We start from the raw sequence: 20,489 nt of genomic DNA on the forward strand, positions 1-20,489 counted from the left end.
AAAAATGTGTGTGTGTACACACATATATACTTAAAGGTTTTATTTTCGAGAGAGAGAGTGTGTACATGAGCAGGGGCAGAGGGAGAGGGAGAGAGAAATCTCAAGCAGACTCTGCACTGAGCACAGAGCCCAACGTGGGGCTCAATCTCACAACCCTGAGATCATGACCTGAGCTGAAATCAAGAGTTGGATGCTTAACAGACTGAGCCACCCAGGTGCCCCCAGAAATGTATATTTTTAAAAGCACAAATATTAGTGATTAAACATATGCAGTAATTAACATATAATTCACATACTTTAAAATAATGTAACATTTTTGTGGTAAAATACACATAATAAAACTTACAGTTTTAACTATTTTTAAATGTACAGTTCAGTGGCATTATGTACATTCATGATGCTTTGCAACCATCGCCACCATCTAGCTCTAGAACTTTATCTTCCCAAATTGAAACTCTGTACCCATTAGGCAATAACTTCCCATTAATAGTTAACTTTATCTCATAGAATCATCTGTACTTATAGTGTCATCATACTTACTTTCAATCTGTAATAAAGAGGTATCAGTTATTCCGGGAGAAAGAGCAGGTTGACAAGGAAGTGAAGGAAAATCAATAAGCTCTGGTAGGGTGATGCACTCTTTTTTACCTATCTGTAAGCAAACATGAAAATCAGTAGGATATGGTAGGATGACACATTACTTTTCACCTATCTGTAAGCATTTGATAATTCACAACAGCAATGCATTTTTTTTTACTCATATGGTGACGAACTCCCAAATCTTTATTTATAACTATAGAGATTCTCTCTTGTGCTCCAGCTTCTCCATTCCACTATTCCTTGGATATTATACACAGGCACTTCACTTAATAGGAAAAAAAAAAATCCATTAATCCTTCCTAAACATGATTTCCTTCCAAGATTTCTTAGTTACATGTTATGATTTTAAAATTTTTCTAAGATGACTATTGATTTTTTTAAAATTGGGTCAACTTTGATAATTTATATCTGCTTTGAAAATTAGAATATGTATTACATTTTCAAATTTTAGCATATATTTTATTCTCATATATTTTATCTGCTCTGTATTTGTTTGTATCACCTTTACCTTTCCTAACTTTTGTGTTACCACCCTTTTACGATAAACTACCTTAAGCCTTACCAATGTTGATGTTTCTCTCACTAGCACTTCATAGATCTTGAGTTGTTTTCAATTCTGCTAGGTTTTTTACTTCTGTAACTTCTTAGTTTCTTCTTCTATCTTCATTAAATCCTTACCCCTTTGTTTTATTGTTCTTTTCCTAGTTTTTAATGTTCAGGTTCCAATAAGTTAATGGCAACCACCTAAATTACAATCTCTCCATATATCTTCCCAATTACTATAAAAGGAAAGCAAATAAAATTACCCATAATTTATGTCTACAGCATAACTAGGACACAGACTCCTTTAATCTACACATACTTTACTTTACATATAAGTGGGGAAATAAACACTCTAGATTAGCAGAGTGTGCTCAGGAGCCCACCTACATGGACTGTGCATTAGAGATTGCTATACAAAGATAACACAATAAACAACCACGATTTAGTCTAGAAGGAGAGGGCCCCACATGCATAGAAGAAATACTGAGAGTAAGGATAAGATCTTGTAAGTCAGAGCACTTTTGATGAGGAGGCCAAAAGAAACGGATTATAAAATGTAGGGGGCCAGAGGTTGTAATCATGGGAAGGCAGCTTCTAGGAGAGAGAAAAATACTTTGGAAGAGGTGTTCCCTAGGCCCAGGTGGTAAGAGAAAAGAAGAAAGTGGCCAAGATAACAGCTCTGCTGAATTAAATTAGAAGAAGAGAATTCAAAGAAAATAGACACCAAAGACCCCATTTAAGAAATAAATAGATGCATTTCGCTATATCAACAGAAGAGGGGGCTCCTTATCTAAAAAGCAAAAGAACCACCAAACCACCACTCCCTGTTCCTCTGGAAGAACACCTGTTATTATTACTTATATGGAGAAATCCAACACAAGTAAACATAATACAAAATAATCTAGCATCCACACAAATTTACTTTTTAAAACCCTCAAAACAGAAGACAAAACAGGCAGCCATGAAGCAGAGAAAGACTTAACAATACTTCCAATATAGATTAAATGTAATTAAGCAAGCATTTGTAGATACCAACAACACAAATCAGAAATTTTAAAACTCAGAATAAAATAGGAAAAACAACAGGAAGATATGAAATGAAAGTTGGCTAAACTGAAGAAAGAAATTAAGGGAAAAACAAAATTGTTTCACAAATGAACAAATTAGCACATATCCAAGAAGGAACAAATATGGCGAAAAAAAGGATAGTGGAGAATACAAATAAAAAGAGCAAAGAAAATGAAACACAAAAATATAGTAAAATATATCTATTTTACTATTTTTATTTATATCTATTTTATATGTTATTTAGAGAAAGTAACATATATAAAAGGTAAAGAAAAAAAAGAAAACAATAGAATGGATCCTACTAACTGAATTGTTTTCTGAAATTATAATTTTAGAAAACATTCCTGAAATAAAGAAGTCCTAATTTTCACACTGCAGGGATCCACTGTGTACCCAGAAAAACCTGATCTAGAATTCTCAATTGAGATACCGTCTGGTAAAACTAGTACACATTAAAGGACTCCTCTGGCCTTCCAGACAAATATACGCAAGCTAGTGTACAAAGAAAAGAAAACAAGGCACCACACTTATTAGTAACATATATAAAACAAGACATCAGTAGAGCAACATTTCAAAGAAACTGAAAGAAAAAAAGATCAAGTTATCCTTCAGGTAACAAAATTCTGTAACATGGATTAACAAATTTTGTAAAGGGCCAGAGAGTAAATAATTTAGGCTTTGTGGGCCACATATGGTCTCTGTCATGATTCTTCTTTTTTTTCAATTCCTTAAAAATGTAGAAAACACTCTTAGGTCCAAGGCCTTACAAAACAGTCTGCAGGCCCTAGTTTGCTTAACTCCGCTCTAGACAAAGTTTTAAATGTGGAAGAAGAGAATATTATAGTGAGGTGCTTTTTTAAATTGAGCTTAATCCAATGAAGAGATGATTGAAAAATCTGCAAAAGAACTGGCAGTAAGTGTTGAATATATTTAATTACAGATCTGAGACTAAAACAAAAGCTGAGGGGGTAAGAGTAGAAGTATGGTATAAAAATGTTATATTCTTTGACACAGTAGAAATAACACAATTAAAAATACATGAGAGAAGAAAGGAGATTTTTTTGATCCCCCTGAATATAACAGGTAGGAGTCAGTGGATAATTTTAGAGGTAACAAAAGCGGAAGCATACATTTTTAAAAAAGGAAAAAGACTAAGAATACTAGTATAAATGTATTAGTGTAAAAGTAAGCACTAGAACAAAAATACAACCTTCCTAAAATGAGGAGGGGGGAAAAGTACAAATAAACTACATAGTAACTCACAGTAACTGTAACATAAAATAAAATGACAAATCTCAGGACAAACACATCAGTCCTATCAATAACATAAGCAGACGTAACTCACCTATGAAATGAAAAATATTTTCAGACTGTCTCACAAAGCAAAACCCAACTCTATCTAAGCTGTACATATAAGACATACCTAGGGGTGCCTGGGTAGCTTAGTCAGTTAAGCGTCTGCCTCCGTTCAGGTCATGATCTCAGGGTCCTGGAATCAAGCCCTGTATTGGGCTCCCTGCTCACTAGGGAGTCTGCTTGTCCCTCTCCCTTTGCCCCTCACCCCAGCTCATGCTCGCTCTCTCTTGCTCTGCTCTCTCTCTCAAATAAATAAATAAATAAATAAAAATCTTAAAAAAAGACATACCGAAAACAAAGCAATTCAGAAAGGCTGGATAAAAAGTGGGGAAGGAAGATGAGGGTATGCCAAATAAATGTATACAAAAAGAAAGCAGGTTAGTATCTTGATATGCAATAAAGAAGAATTCGGGCCAAAAAAAAGCATTAAAAGGGCCAAAAAAGTGCAAAAGTTATTCTAGTGTTCACATAAGAACTTCGTGCCAAATAACATATAGAAATCTAAATAAATCAGAAACCACAGGAGATGTAAGGATAAACAGTAACACACTAATAATAGGAGATTCTAATATACCATTCTCAGTCTATGACATAGCAAGAGAAAATAATATGGATATGGAAAAAATAAGGATATGGAATACTTAAGGCATTCAGCAAGGTAGACTATAGACAAGGCACAGAGTAGAAGATACTTGCAACATACATAAGCATCAAAGAAATATCTTTAGAGTACTTAAAAAAATTATACTAATCAGAAACATATAGCAAACAACTCAAAAGAAACACTTGAAAAGGTACTTTCAAAAGGTTACCAAAATGGATACCAATAATACCAAAAATATTAAAACATGACCAACTTTATGGATAATCTGAGAAATTAAAATTCAAACCATGGATAGCATTAAGCATCCGCTAGACTGACAAAAATTTCAAAGCATGAAGATAGCATGTTTTATTAATATCCAGCAACAACAACAATTAATTACTGAAGATGATGTTCCTTTTGCTCTAAAACCCAAGGGCCCTGAGCTGTGATTCCCCTACTAGGGCTTGTCTCAGACTCCAGTCAGCATTCCAATCTACTACACATCAGGCAGCAGCACTGTATGCGCTGGCCGTTAAAACACAAGCGGCAACACTGCTTGCAGTGTCTCTCAGATCACCCTTTGAACCTTCTCTTGCTTTGGGCCCAAAGCTGGTGTCTTTTAGATTACTTGATTAAAAACAAAAAACAAAACAAAAAATCTGAAGCAGCACATCCAAATGTGGCAAATCTTTCTCCAAATCAAGAGGTCCATCAAATGACTCATTCTCAGTGATAACTAGGGCAAGATATCCTAACCTAGCTTTCACTTAAAGGGCGTACCTCAACATGTCCCACCCATACCATGGAACACCCAAAAATTTCACTGAAATGGTAAGCTCCTGAATTTTCTTGAGGCTTATCTCCCATCCTATAACCTTAAACATTTTAAGCTGCAGTTTTGTTTCAATTTAAGTATAAATGTTGTTGCAATACTGCATTTAAACAAAAACTTTAAAATCATACCTGATTGTCCTCTGTTCTAATGATATTAACTCCATCATCTTCATTTTTCCAAAGAAATTGACTTAAAGGGAATGACAGATTTGAAAATCATATTAAAAAAAAGATTCCATGAATATTATTCACATTTTATATCTTATTTGATATTCTATAAACACAAATGTAACATTAAAACCTTTTAAAAAGCCTGAGACCATAGTATATTATCTTTCAAACTCATTAATGATCAACATAAACTACATTTAGTTTGAATAAGAAAATCATATTTAATTATATTACAGCTAAATTCAAATCACATTGCAATGTCTATAGCAAAGTAAAATAAAAATTTTGGAAACATATTTTGTTTGTAGTTCTTTTGAGAATGATTGTTTATAAAATCCCTTATCTTAACTTCAAAAGACTATATGCAAAACTGTTGTCTAAATACTATAATTCTGGGGCGCCTGGGTAGCTCAGTTGGTTAAGCGACTGCCTTCGGCTCAGGTCATGATCCTGGAGTCCCAGGATCGAGTCCCACATCAGGCTCCCTGCTCAGCGGGGAGTCTGCTTCTCCCTCTGACCCTCCTCCCTCTCCTGCTCTCTGTCTCTCAGTCTCTTTCTCTCAAATAAATAAATAAAATCTTTAAAAAATAAATAAATAAATAAAAAATAAATAAATAAATACTATAATTCTGAATGAAATGATTCCATATGAAGCTCAAGCACACTGGTTAGTTTACCCATAACCAAGAATCTAAGTGAGGCAGAAAAATTCTAATAAAGGCAAATAAAGACAAATTTTTCTGTCATTACTCTGCCCTTGATGATAAAATAATTATAATGGAAATAAATTTAAGGGATAAATTATTCATTAGAGAGGAATGTTCGTATATAACAGTAGAGATTAGAATCAAGGTCATTTTAACTAAAAATATCACTAATTTCACTCATATGTTTGTTCTAATTAGAAGTCCTTATAAAAGTACCCTGGATAGCTCACTCTTTCTTATAGACTACGATATGTGGAATCAACATCTAAACTAATTACCTTTTTTTGTTGCTAAAATAATCACTATTTGATTCTCCCAATGATCCTGGAACTTCAGAATTTCCAATTTGATTTTTTCCAGTCTGGTTTTCTTTTGGAGTGGCTTTTCCCCCAGCTGATGTTGCTGTTCATCCATGGCAAATAAAGTTCATAATATTAAGAAAATAGTAAAATAAAATTTCATACAAATATATATATATGTACATACTATAATCTTGTCCCATGTTTCAGAATCTCCATGGACTCTACAATTCATGATATAAGGCAACAATTTCCAAAGTGAATTTCATGAAACAGTTTATGTGAAGAATTCTTTGGTCAATTCAGTTTGAGAAAAAACGAATACCAGGAATATACACCGCCCCCCCCCCCCCCCCCCGCAGGATTTCTCTGTTTTTATGTACAATGTGAATCTGCAAGATGGGGGTAAGTTAGGTTTTATTCAAACTTAATTGTCCTCAGAAAGTTTTGCCAAAAGCATCTTTTGAAACTGTATTGAGGAAATTTTCTTGGAAAATACAGAGCATATAATGTCATTTGTTATTTCACATACATTTCTATTTATAAAACCTCCCTTCATTTTAACAAAATATCCCCATATAGGAAAACTATGCAATGTCTTTAAAATGTTAACATTGATGTTCTATATGATCTATATGAACAAAAGATCTATGAACCTGGCAGTGTTAATGCAGATATTTTTCCTGTGGATAAATCAAATTTTTTAATTTAGAAAAAATTAATGAGTCATGTTAATAATTGAAAAATCATTTATAAGGGTTGCCACAAAATTTTGCAACTTGAAGCTCATACTGATTTTAGTCTAGTAGCTACATTTCCCAGCTGGTACATTTGAAATAGTCTTTTTAGAACAACAAACAGGGATTTTCTAAAGGATATATATGACGCAAAATGAACAAAACCCAGATATATCAGCTGTTTAAAAGCTAATAGTAAAATACCATCCCCCCACCCACCCAAAGAAAGAAACAACAATGCAAAATTCAGATTTTGAGTAATTGTGATAGGGATATGGCACATGTATCTCGTTCCTAGTAACAGCTTAGAGCATGATGACTGCACCATTCAATACCTCTGCAATTTAATGACATAAAGAAAGGTCTATTCACTTTTTAAAAAATCGTAATAGTGTTTTGAGAGCTATAGTAATATATGCACAAAATGTTATAGATTCAGAGAAGAGGAAGTGATAACTGTGAAACTATGTTTTGAACTGTGAGATGTTTGCCTGACAAAGAGAGTAAGAAGAATTTAAGCAAAGAAAATGGCATTTGCAAGATACGGAGTACTAAAATATGCATCATTTTTGACAATAGTGAAAAGTTCAGTATGACTCTAGCACAGTGTTATAAATAAAGCATGGGCTTTAGTCAAACACAGGCACTGTCACAGCAGGTGTTACTTCTCTAACCCAAGTTTTCTTATCTCTAAAATGGCAGAGTACATGTCAAGCACGCAGCACAGCACCCAATCTTCAGGAGTCTCTTGACTTCAAGTTCTGATTTCAGTTCCACTGCATTTCATAGTTCAGGTCTTTATTACCTCAGTCTATTCTCCATAATGTAACGTAAGTTGTTTTTCCAGAACTGAAATCCAATCATGTTACTCCCATTAAAACAAAGCAGGAAAGAATATCCAATGGAAAAAGTCTCTTCAACAACTGGTGTTGGGAAAATTGGACAGCCACATGCAGAAGAATGAAACTGAACCACTTTCTTACACCATACACAAAAATACATTCAAAATGTATGGAAGACCTAAATGTGAGACAGGAAATCATCAAAATCTTAGAGAACACAGGCAACAACCTCTATGACATCAGCCATAGTGACTTCTTACTAGATATGTCTCTGGAGGCTAGGGAAACAAACAAACAAAAAGAACAATCGGGATTTCATCAAGATGAAAGCCTTCCACACAGTGAAGGAAACAATCAAAACTAAAAGGCAACCTTTGGAATAGAAGAAATTTGAAAATGACATACCTGATAAAGGGTTAGTGTTCAAAATCTATAAGGAACTTATTAAACTCAACACCTAAAAAATAAATAATCCAGTTGAGAAATGGGCAGAAGACATGAATAGACACTTTTCCAAAAAAGACTTACAGATGGCCAAGAGACACATGAAAATATGCTCAACATCACTGATCATCGGGAAATACAAATCAAAACTACAATGAGATATCACCTCACTCCTGTCAGAATGGCTAAAATCAACAACACAGGAAACAGATGTTAGCAAGAATGTGGAGAAAGGGGAACCCTCTTACACTTTTGGTGGGAATGCAAGCTGGAAGACAGTATAGAGGTTCCTCAAAACATTAAAAATAGAACTACCCTACGATCCAGCAATTGTACCACTAGGAATTTACCCAAAGGATACAAAAATACTGATTCGAAGGGACACACGCACCACAATGTTTATATGCTTATAGCAGCATTACCAACAAGAGCCCAACTGTGGAAAGAGCCCAAATGTCCATCGACTTATGAATGGATAAAGAAGTTGTGGTGTGTGTGTGTGTGTGTGTGTGTGTGATGGAATATTACTCAGCCATCAAAAAGAATGAAATCTTGCCATTTGCAACAACGTGGATAGAGCTGGAGTGTATTATGCTAGGTGAAATAAGTCAGAGAAAGAAAAATAACATACGATTTCACTCATATGTGGAATTTAAGAAATGAAACATATAATAATGGCGGGGGGAAGGCAAACAAATCATAAAACAGACTCTTAACAATAGAGAACAATCTGAGGGTTGCTGGAGGGAAGGTGGATGGAGGGATGGGTTAAATGGTGATGGGTATTAAGGCAGGCCCTTGTGATGAGCACTGGGTGTTATACATAAGTGATGAATCACTAAATTCTATTCCTGAGATTAATATTACACTGTATGTTAACTAACTGGAATTTTTTTTATTTTTAAAATTTTATTATGTTATGCTAATCACCATATATTACATCATTAGTTTTTGATGTAGTGTTCCATGATTCACTGCTTGCGTATAACACCCAGTGCTCCATGCAGAACGTGCCCTCTTTAATACCCATCACCAGGCTAACCCATCCCCCCACCCCCCTCCCCTCTAGAACCCTTAGTTTGTTTCTCAGAGTCTATAGTCTCTCATGGTTCGTCTCCCCCTCCGATTCCCCGCCTTCATTTTTCCCTTCCTACTATCTTCTTTTTTTTAAAAAAACATATAATGTATTATTTGTTTCAGAGGTACAGGTCTGTGATTCAACAGTCTTACACAATTCACAGCACTCACCATAGCACATACCCTCCCCAATGTCTATCACCCAGCCACCCCATCCCTCCCACTGCCCAATTAACTGGAATTTAAATAAAAACTTGAAATAAACACAAGCTCAGATGGCTTCTCATTGCCTAAAAATTCCTTAGTTTTGGAACCAAGGCCCTTGCAGTTCAAGTCCCTACTTACCTCTCCAGTTGTACTTCATGGTACTTCTTCCTCCCCTTCTACCCCCAAACTATAGTAGTAGTAGAAGTAGTAGTAGTAGTAGTAGTAGTAGTAGTAGTAGTAGTAGTAGTAGTAGTAGTAATGATAATAGCTAAAAGTTACTGAACCAACTACCACATTAAGCAAATCCTGAAAGCTCCATTCATATCATGATCTCTGTAAAGGAAGCCTTCTGGCATTAGGCAGTGAACAATCTGCACGGCCAAACATTTGCAACCCTGGGTTTGCAACCCTGGGTTTGAAGTCAGAATACAAAGCGTTCTCTATATCATCTTAAAGAACTTGGACTTTAAGTAGTAATTAATGAGTCTTTCAAAGGTTTTCAAGCAGGGAGATAAATAATCCAGCCTGTAACAAGAAGAATGATGCTGACTACGTTCTGGAGAACAGACTGGAAAGCAGATTATAAGCAAGGAGGCTACAAAATGGTTTTCAAGGTTCCTTTACTCTAACAATCTATTATTCTACAGTGAGGAATATTTCAAAGCTTAAAGTCTGAACAACTAGAAGAATGATGAAACCAAAGAAGTCAAAAAAGTATACTTGTTTGGGGGCAACAATAGAGTCAAGTATTAAACACATTAAACACAAAAAAGTAGAGGTGTGCAGCACAGACCCATGGGAAAGAACAGAAGATATCTAATGGAAGAGAATACCCATTTCAATATGAAAATGAGTAAAGCATTACTCTGTCTCCTTCATTAAAGGACTTGTAAAACACACTATGCACATTCTTAACAGCTATATTTAATAATATCATAATGTTAGACCTCAGATATTTTGCATTCTCATGTACCACAAAAGAGTAACTTGGCATTTTTAAGAAACTGCACAACAACCAACATATGGAAAAAAATTAAGGAACTTTATCTCACATCACATATAAAAATTAGTTCCTGGTAGATTAATAAACTAAATTGGAAAAGGAAACCATAAAATGTTACATCTCAGGGCAGAAAAGGGATTTTTTAAAAAGACATAACTACCCATAAATGAAAATGCCAATAAACTTGATGATATTAAAATTTAAGAACTGCAGTTCCATTTCTGCTTAGGATTATAGAAAGATGAAACAGTGCTCCCACTTGAACAAGGAGAAAAAGGTAAATAATCTATAAAATAATAAATTTTCTTGAGCTCATTAGAGAATTATAGTTGCAAGGAGTTGAATTCCAATTCCCTCCTAGGAGAAAATTGTTTCATCTTTGGCAGACCACAGGAGGAAGGAGTAACTACTATTAAAAGAAATAAGAAGAAAACAGCTAAAATTTAAAGGAATTCTAAAGGCCAATGTAGGCTACCAGGATAGTTTAGAATCTCTGGAATCCTCAAACACAAAGGAAAGTCAATACTTAATAGCAAGCTCCTTTCCATGTGCCTGTACCATACTTACAGGAAAGACTGGGGGTAGAGCCGGAGACCTGAAAGAGCCATCATTGACACATAGGAGAGAAACCCCTTCACACAAAGCAAGACTTAAGCCACTGCGGGGAGGAACAGGAAACTCTCCCATCTCAGAACCCACACAAAAACCTATTGGCTCTCATGGAGGAACTGAGGCAAAAGCCATCAGCTCTAAAGGGGAAAGTAGGTGACTCTCCTTCCAACAATATTAGCTTTGAAAAGTCTTATCACTGGGGAGGGGGTAGGAAACCCTCTCATCACCAGTCAGATAAAGGCCTAAAAGAAGGGTAGAAGCAAAAGCTGTAAGGATCATCTCGGGCCCAGGATCATGCACTGATACAAAGCATAGGTTTACTACCACTGGGTGGGGGGAAAAACTCTCTCCTAAATATAAAAAGTCATTCTTTCCCTTACTTTTAATTTCTTTAAAGATAACTAACAACGTAAAGTAAAAATGGTAAAAATTTATTGTGGAGTTATATACAGAAGTAAAATATATGACAACAATAGCACAAAGGAATTGAGGGAGGAAATAGAAGTAATACTGCTATACGGTTCTTATATATGAAGTTGTATATAATTTGAAAGTAGACTTCAAATTAAAAGTGTATTATGCATACCTTAGAGCAAGAGTCAGCAAACCTTTTCTTAAAGGGCCAGATACTAAATATTTCAGGCTCATGGACATTTGGTCTTTATCACAACTACTCAAGTCTGTCATTGTAGTATAAAAACAATCATTGAAAATATGTAAACAAATGGGTATGGCTGTGTTCCAATAAAAGTTTATTTATGAAAACAAGCCATAGGTGTGGATTAAAATAAAATAGGGGGGCGCCTGGGTGGCTCAGTTGGTTAAGCGACTGCCTTCGGCTCAGGTCATGATCCTGGAGTCCTGGGATCGAGTCCTGCATCGGGCTCCCTGCTCAGCAGGGGGTCTGCTTCTCCCTCTGACCCTCTTCCCTCTCGTGCTGTCTCTCATTCTCTCTCTCTCAAATAAATAAAATCTTAAAATAAAATAAAATAAAATAAAATAAAATAAAATAAAATAGGGGTGCCTGGCTGGCTCAGTCAGTGGAACATGCAACTCTTGATCTTGGGGTTGTGAGTTTGAGCTCCACATTGGGCGTAGCGATTACTTAAAAATTAAAAAAAAAATTTAAAAAAGTATAAATATAGGTATTTGCTGACCTCTTCCCTATAGCAACCACTAACAATTTTCTAAAATGAGAAATAGTGGGCCAATAGTGGAGATAAAAGTGAATCATAAAAAACTTCTCAATCTAGAAAAAGTCAAGAAAATGGAAAAACTAGGAAGATAGAAGACATGAGACAAATAGAAAACAAATAGCAAGATGGCAGATTTAAAACCAACCACATCAATAATTATATTGAATGTAAGTGGTCTAAATAAACACCCCTAGTAAAAGGCACAGATTGTCAAACTGGACTAAAAAGTAAGATCTAAATATTTGCTGTCTACAAGAAACCCACTTTGGATATTCAGTAATAGATAAAAGAATGGAGAAAGATACACCATGCAAACACTAATAAAGAGAAAGCTTGAGTGACTATATTAATATCAGACTAAATAAACTTTAAAATAAAGACTATTACCAGAAATAAAGAGAAACATTACATAATCACATTGGGGTCAATTCATCAAGACATGATAATCCTAAATGTGCATGCATTTAAATAACAGCTTCAAAATACATAAGCAAAACTGATAAAGAGTTGAAGATGTCAACACAATCCTTGCAACACTTAGAGCATGTTGACAAAATTTAAGAATTCCTTTCATCAAAAGAATCATAAAGATAATAAAAAGACAAGCCATGAACTAAAATCTAGAGTGAATTAAATATACAAACAGACACACACACACACAGACATACACACACACACATATCGTGGAAAAATATATATGTAAATTAAATGAATCAATATTTAAAAGAAAGAAAAATGAGCAAAACGTTTGAGTGAAGGCAAATCCAAATGGCCATTAAACATATGAAAACATGTTCAACCAAAGAAAACCATTAGAAAAGAAAAATATTTGGAATTAAAAATTCAGTGTAAGGATTTAACAGGAGATAACACAACTAAAGAGAGAATCAGTAAAATAGATTTGGAAGAAAAATCTGCAGAAATTATCCAAAATGTACAGCAGAGAAACAGGAGACAGAAAATATCTGATAGAATGGCAAGTTATGGTTCAATAGAACTTTCAGATGTTGCTGCTGGGTACAACCACCTTGGAAAACATGTGGACATTATTTAGTAAAGCTGAATATGTACAAACAATGCCAGTGCTAGGTACACTCTCTTGATATCCTTATGCACATGTACATTTAAGAGTCATGTACAATAATGTACATAAAAGCATATTTGTAATTCCCGCAAACTGGCAACAAACCAAATGTCCATCATGAGAATAAGTCAATTATGGTATAGTCATATAATGGAATATTATACAACAATGAAAAAATGAAATGGTATTTTATGTGAAACATGATTGAATCTTGCAATGTTGAACAAAAGAAGTCAAAAATAAAATACTTTCAATCTTATTCCATCTTAATGCAATTCAAAACATACAAAACTAAACTACTGTTAAGGAATACATATTTAGGTTGTAAAACTATAAAGAAAACAATTATCTCAAAAAAATCAAAGTAGTAGTTATCTCTAGGAAGAAAGAGGATGTGACCAGAGGAAGACACACAATGTTGAAAAGTTCTTATAAGAAAAAGAATAACAACAAAAAACACAGCCTTAGAAACAGTCATTAAACTTCTAATAAAAAAAAAAATAACAGGACAAATGCACAAAGCACTTAGAAAAATGTTGCTTGCAGCAGTATTCATAATAGCAAAAACACTGATACAGTGTTGGGTACATAAGTTATACCACAAGGAATTCTATAATGATGTAGATCTATATTTATTGATATGAAATATCTACAATATATTCTAAAATACAAGAAGAGGCTCGAAGAGGGTTTGTATCTTCATTTTTAAAAGTTAAAAATATTTATTACATATAAGAACTGAAAAAAATAACTAAAAGAATATAAACCAGAATACTAACAGAAGCCATCTCTGGATGGTAGAATTATTTTTAATCTTAATTTTTTTCTTCATAGTTATTGGTGTTTCTAGAACTTTTTAAAAATGAGCATATGCTGGCCAGCATACTTTTTTTGGAGTAAAGCACCAAGAAATTAATACAATTTAAAAACTACACTTGTATAAAATTCAAGGGTTAAATACTCCCACCAAAGATTTTTTTGGGTTTTGTGCAAATATCTGGCCAGTAGCCCAGGATGTGAAAGCTGTGAAGCTTTATGTAGGCTACTGCCCACTTCATCAGCCACTTGACCTTGTACTTTTCAGGAATGCTGGGATTCTACTCTGAATTTTTTTCCCCAGGTATTTTTCCCCTTTAACCTTTAAGTAATACCATGACTGGAAAACAGTATTTAACACTGTAGAGAGACAAGCCTAAATCAAGGAGGTAAAGATTCTCACTGAACATCTCACTGGCATCAAAAAAAATAGGTGGATCTCATCCACATGTCTCATCAGAAATAATAAAACATGTCAGAAGGGTAAATACTAAAGAAGGTGCTAAGTTTGAACTATCATTGGATATAGCACAAACTTAGAATGTAAGAATGGCTATAACTGATGATGGAGAAAAATGCAACTGGTTAAGAACATGTATATTTTGCAGCTGTAATGGATGTTGTCATTAATTGGAGGGGTTCATTTATAAATGTTTAGTATATTTGCTTTTCCATCACGAACAGTTTATTTCCTTATGCAATATTTTTTCAGTAAGTTCTTATAGTATAGTTCCAGCTTTATTTATATGTTTAATTTTATCTACCATTTTTTAAGAACTGAACTATCAGTACATTGATGAATGTAATCATATAAAAATTTCTGATTCTTTGAAATACAAATGTCTCCCAGCATTAAAGTTGATTTGCTTTGATTTGATACAGTTATTGTGGCTAAGATCCTTCTCACTTATAGTAATAACACCAAGGTTTTATTCAGCGATCACTTCCTTTCTCCTTTAGCCTTAACTTTATCTGAAACTATTATAAAAGAAGGTAGTAGAGTTTATTTAAGTGTGATAAGTATTTTGATTTGGCTTTTAACATAGTAAATTTTTTTTCTCTCACTTGGTGAAACTATTTTTAAAAATCCCCAAATGGAATTGTAGCTTTCCTTTTATACTGCCACATTTGTGTAAGGCTAGATTTGCCCAGAATTTGCTCACAGACCTGACTACTAAAACGTACTATAATAACCTCTTTGTTTTTCCCATTCCAGTTGAAATCACCTTCTTCCTGATTTTTGTTAAGAAGCTCTTTCAAAGTGTTTACTAAAAAACTGGGATCTGTTCCAGGTTCTTCGTTCAACAAAGTTACACTAAGTGGTCTGTGGATTATTCCATCAGCCTCAGCAACACCATTATTAGTCTGCTGCCCATCTAAAGAAACAGTTGATGCTGAATAAATATTTCCTAAATGATCCATTATAGGAAGCAAATATAATTCTGGTTGAAGAGCCTAAAACATACAGGAAATTAAAAAAAAATTAGTTTGTAATTTAAAAAAACAGTAAGTTAAAAAAATTAACATAAGTTTAAAATGTCACATTACATACATATGGAGGAGCAAATGATTTGAGTTTCAGTTCCGATTCTTGCTTTACCTTCACCTAGAAATAGATGACAAAAAAAAATATAAAGCTTTGTAAGTTTTCAATTATTTTTATTCCTTTTTTTTGCAGAAGGCACATACCTGTGACATAAAAATCAAATCTAAAAGCTGATAACTAAGGCTAGAGTCTAGAAAATGTAGAACATAATCCTATTTCTATTCACTATACAAAACATAAAAGAAATTCTATGTCATTTAGTAGTAATAATTATGGCTATCACTTGCATGGACTCATTATATGCCAAGCACTATTTTAAGTACTTTATATATACTAGCTCAGTTAATCTTCACAATTCCATGTGATAGGCACACATATTATATATAGTTCACAGACAATAAGATTGAGGAAAGAGAAGTTAAATAACTTGCCCGTGATTTTATAACTAGGAATTTTCCAAATTGGGATGCAAAACCAGATAATCTGGCTCCAAAGTCCAATGTTGTGTACTTTATTTTCTAAATATACAACCCACAGAGTTCATTTGTTATTCATCCATCCATCCATCCATTCATTCAACAAATACTAGGGCATACTATGGGTCAGGCAGACCCACACTATGGGTCAGAACTATGGGTTCTATATGGTGGGAGATACAATGGTAAACAGGACAAAGTCCTTGCTCTCATGTAGCTTATATTCTACTTAAGAGAATGGATGTTAAATAAACGTGATTTAGGATAGTGATATGTGATTTATGAAAATAAAAAACTGATGTAATAGAGGGCAACTTAAGAGAAAGAATATCTAAAAACTAGGTGGTCAGAGAAGGCCCTTTTGAAAAGATAATACTTGAGCCTGAGACCTGAATTATGAAAAGAAAAAGCAAGTTATTTGAAAATTATGGGGAAGTAATTTCCAGGCAAGTGCAAAGATCATAAATCAGAAAGGAGTTTGTTGTATTTCAGGACCAAGGATTTTTGTGTTTGAAATGGAGAACCAAGAAGAAAAATAGCAACAGATTTTATCTGCTATTCCTTAGGCCCTCCGTATCTCTGGCCTAACCACTGCAAAAGTCTCCTAAAGTCTCCTAGTTACAATCCCTGCCTCTAGTCTCTGAAGGCTCCAATCATGTCATCTTTTGCTCAAAAACTCCAATGCTTCAGAAACAAACAAATCTGGCATTCAAGACCTTCAACAAATCACTTTACAACTTGTTCTCTACTATCACGTTTTACACCATGTTCCAATAAAAAAGGAAACATTTACTTTCTTAGTTGCCTGTTTTTCCACTTCTGTGCTCGTTCTATTTTCTCTGCTCAGAAAGCTTTTCCTACCCAACATTTTTGCAAGATCAGATATTTATCTTTCTTTTTTTTTTTAAAGACTTTATTTATTTGAGAAAGAGTGAGAGAGCAAGAGAGAGCGCGCGAATGAGAAGCAGAGGGAGAAGCAGGCTCTCTGCTGAGCAGGGAGCCCTGAGCCGGGAGCCGGATGAGGGGCTCTATCCCGGGACTCTGGGATCATGACCTGAGCCGAAGGCAGATGCTTAACTGACTGAGCCACCCAGGTGCCCCCAAATATTTATCTTTCAAGATCCAAACTGAAAGTTCTCTATCTCCCCTCTTCTCCTGCTGGAAGAAGTCCCTTTTTCTTCTGAATATACAAAATACGCTATTTTAATTATTTATGTATTCTCTCTTCACCACGACAGTGAATACTCTTTAAGGGCAGGATCCATATCCAGTTCTTTTTTCTCATTTTGCTTATAGAAAAACATCAATAAATATTAGGACTTCAGAAGTTGATTTAAATTATCTTTATTAAGTTCTCTTCCAACATAGGATTCTGTGATTGATATTTTGTATTTTAGGTATTATGAAAAAGAACAAAAAGTCAGGAGAATTGTTCTTTTTCTTCCTTGTTTGAGAAAAACTTAAAGATGAGTAAATTGATATTTTACCATCCTGAATAGAATTCAAATGACAAAAACTTCATATTTAGCTGCTGATCCTGAGAATTCCACATAGCAAATTCCTTTACTTTGGGAATGCTTTTTTTCCCCATTATCATTCATTATTTAATTTGTCCAATAAACATTTAAATGCCTCTAAGTGCTAAACACCTTGTTAGGCACTGTATAAATACAATTGTGAATAAAATAAAGTCCCAGCTCACAGGGAGTTACATGAAAATTTCTTTGATAATCAAATATAGTCTAATGGCAGAGTCAGATGTTAAATAATCACATAAATACATACTAATGACATAATATGTTAATTAGAGTGAAATAGAGATATACTGTATTTTTGTTTAATATAGAAAATCTTCATTAAAGAAATAAACCTTATGTAGTTAAAAGAAACCAGAAACTTTGAGATCTGATAGCTTGCTGGATTAAGAATTTCAGCTAGGAAAATTCTACTTAGAAAATCCTGCCATTAAATCAAGAAACTATAAACAGGAGTGTTCAACAGATAATAGCTGAAACAAACAAACAAAAAATTGTTGGAGTCCTATCATTTCACATCAAATGAGGCTAGCTGTGGCCCGAACAATGAGGACCCATTTTTGTCCAGAACAGAAGTACTTATTTAAATGTTTTAGGGGGCACCTGGGTGGCTCAGTCAGTTGAGCGGCTGACTCATGATGTGGATTCAGGGTTGTGAGATTGAGCCTATGTCAGGCTCGCATTGAATGTGAAGACTGCTTAAGATTCTCTCTCTCCCTTTACCCCACGCCCCACACCCACCCCCCCCAGCTCATGCACACACATGCGCGTCCTTTCTCTCTCAAAAAAAAGTTTGTAAACACTCATTTAAATTTAAAAATATATATTACCTACATAATCACATTTTAACTTTTGTCTTTTCTTCCCAAGGAAGTGCACACCCCAGAATATCCCCATCATTTTAGTGCCCAATAATATGCCAATAAGACCCATTTCTTTCTTGATGATCTATGTATTTAGTGATATTTTGTTATGATTGATAATACTTATCCCATTTATAGAAGCTCTGCTGACAAGAAGCTGAGTTGATAAACATTTAAAAAACATAATTTGTTAAGTTATGCTTTTTTTTAATCAAAAGAAAAAAAATAAGAAAACTTACCACAGCTAGATTATTTCCAATGCATTTCAGAAATAAAAATTTTTCTGCAACAGCATCTTCACCAAGGAACTCACCAAGTCGCTCTCTCAGCGCTTGTAAAGTAAGGTGAGGAGATACTCTGAAATATCATGACATTGCCTTATAATGTAAAATGAAATAGGTTTCAGCTATACTACAAATTCTGTAACATTAGTCAGCTATCTCAAACATAAATACTAATTTAATGTATCATATATAGATCAATATATTGTGTTTTTACATTGTGTGGCACTTTGTAAAACTTCAGGAAATTTTTAAAAAATAAAATGATTATGCAAATAAATACTGTTTATAAAAGTCCTTTCTGTACTGAAAAGGAAAATGCTTGTCTACTTTTCTCATCATCAACACAGAAGGATACTCTGAACTGTATTATTAAAAAAAAAAAACTTTGCTATGGAATTTATAAACTTTTATACATATATTAAAGAATGATTTAGCCACAGATATTTATTTTGGAAGTTTGACAGAATTAGCTAGTGCTTAAAAATTTCTTTGATAATCAAGTATTGTCAGGCTCCACATCTTTGCTCATTAGGAATACTTCACTCTTCAACATCTAAAATTTAAAGCCATCATTTATGCTACTGTTTTGAGTTTTTGTTTTTCTAGGATCTTATGGGAAACATTATGTAATTAATTCATTTAACCAAAAAATATTTATTGAGCCCCCACTATGTGTCAGGCATTGTTCTAAGGATGGGAATATGGCAATCAACAAAAGAGACAAAAATCTCTGCTCTTATAGACTTTATAAATCTAATGGTGGGAAAGAAAAATAGACAAACTGAGAAAACAGGGCGCCTGGGTGGCTCAGTTGGTTAAGCGACTGCCTTAGGCTCAGGTCATGATCCTGGAGTCCCGGGATCGAGTCCCGCATCGGGCTCCCTGCTCAGCAGAGAGTCTGCATCTCCCTCTGACCTTCCTCCTTCTCGTGCTCTCTCTCATTCTCTCTCTCTCAAATAAATAAATAAAATCTTGAAAAAAAAAAACTGAGAAAACATATAATTCGTAAGACACTGCTAAGTATTATAAAGAAAAATAAAGCAGGGAAGGGAGGGTAGCTACAATTTTAAATATAGTGATCAGAGAAGATCTAAACAAAAAAGTAATATTGAAGAGCTAAAGAAGAGATAGGATATCTAATGGCAGAAAGAGCATTCTAGACTAAGAGAACAGTAGGTACAAAGGTCCTGAGGTAGGTCCATGTCTGATGTGTTCCAGAACAAAAACAAGGCTAGTATGCTTGAAGTGATGGGGAAGATAAGGAATAATGTCATGTGTGCTTCATATATGTATATACATTTACATATTACATATATGTAAGTGTATGTACACATATAATCTGTTTCTATTTTAAAACAGTTCAGTGAAAAAAGTCATTGTGAATATACTGATTTTTTTTTTAATTTTTTTTAAGATTTTATTTATTTGCGAGAGAGAGAATGAGAGACAGAGAGCATGAGAGGGGGGAGGGTCAGAGGGAGAAGCAGACTCCCTGCTGAGCAGGGAGCCCGATGCGGGACTTGATCCCGGGACTCCGGGATCATGACCTGAGCCGAAGGCAGTTGCTTAACCAACTGAGCTACCCAGGCGCCCCATGAATATA

The 20,489-nt window shown here is 34.3% G+C and overlaps 1 protein-coding gene across 1 annotated transcript in view; it reads right to left on the reverse strand.

The window, feature by feature from the left end:
* The window catches only part of SPATA1 (spermatogenesis associated 1), a 49,202-nt gene that overhangs the window by 11,612 nt on the left and 17,101 nt on the right, over positions 1-20,489 (reverse strand). The window contains 6 exon segments of the mRNA XM_035018155.1: positions 541-652; positions 5,117-5,177; positions 6,144-6,267; positions 15,409-15,637; positions 15,735-15,788; positions 18,842-18,959. Of these exon segments, the coding sequence (XP_034874046.1) occupies positions 541-652; positions 5,117-5,177; positions 6,144-6,267; positions 15,409-15,637; positions 15,735-15,788; positions 18,842-18,959 (698 nt within the window).

Source organism: Mirounga leonina, unplaced genomic scaffold, assembly GCF_011800145.1.
Source record: "Mirounga leonina isolate KUSES-001 unplaced genomic scaffold, KU_Mleo_1.0 Mir_173, whole genome shotgun sequence".
NCBI classification, from domain to species: Eukaryota; Metazoa; Chordata; class Mammalia; order Carnivora; family Phocidae; genus Mirounga; species Mirounga leonina.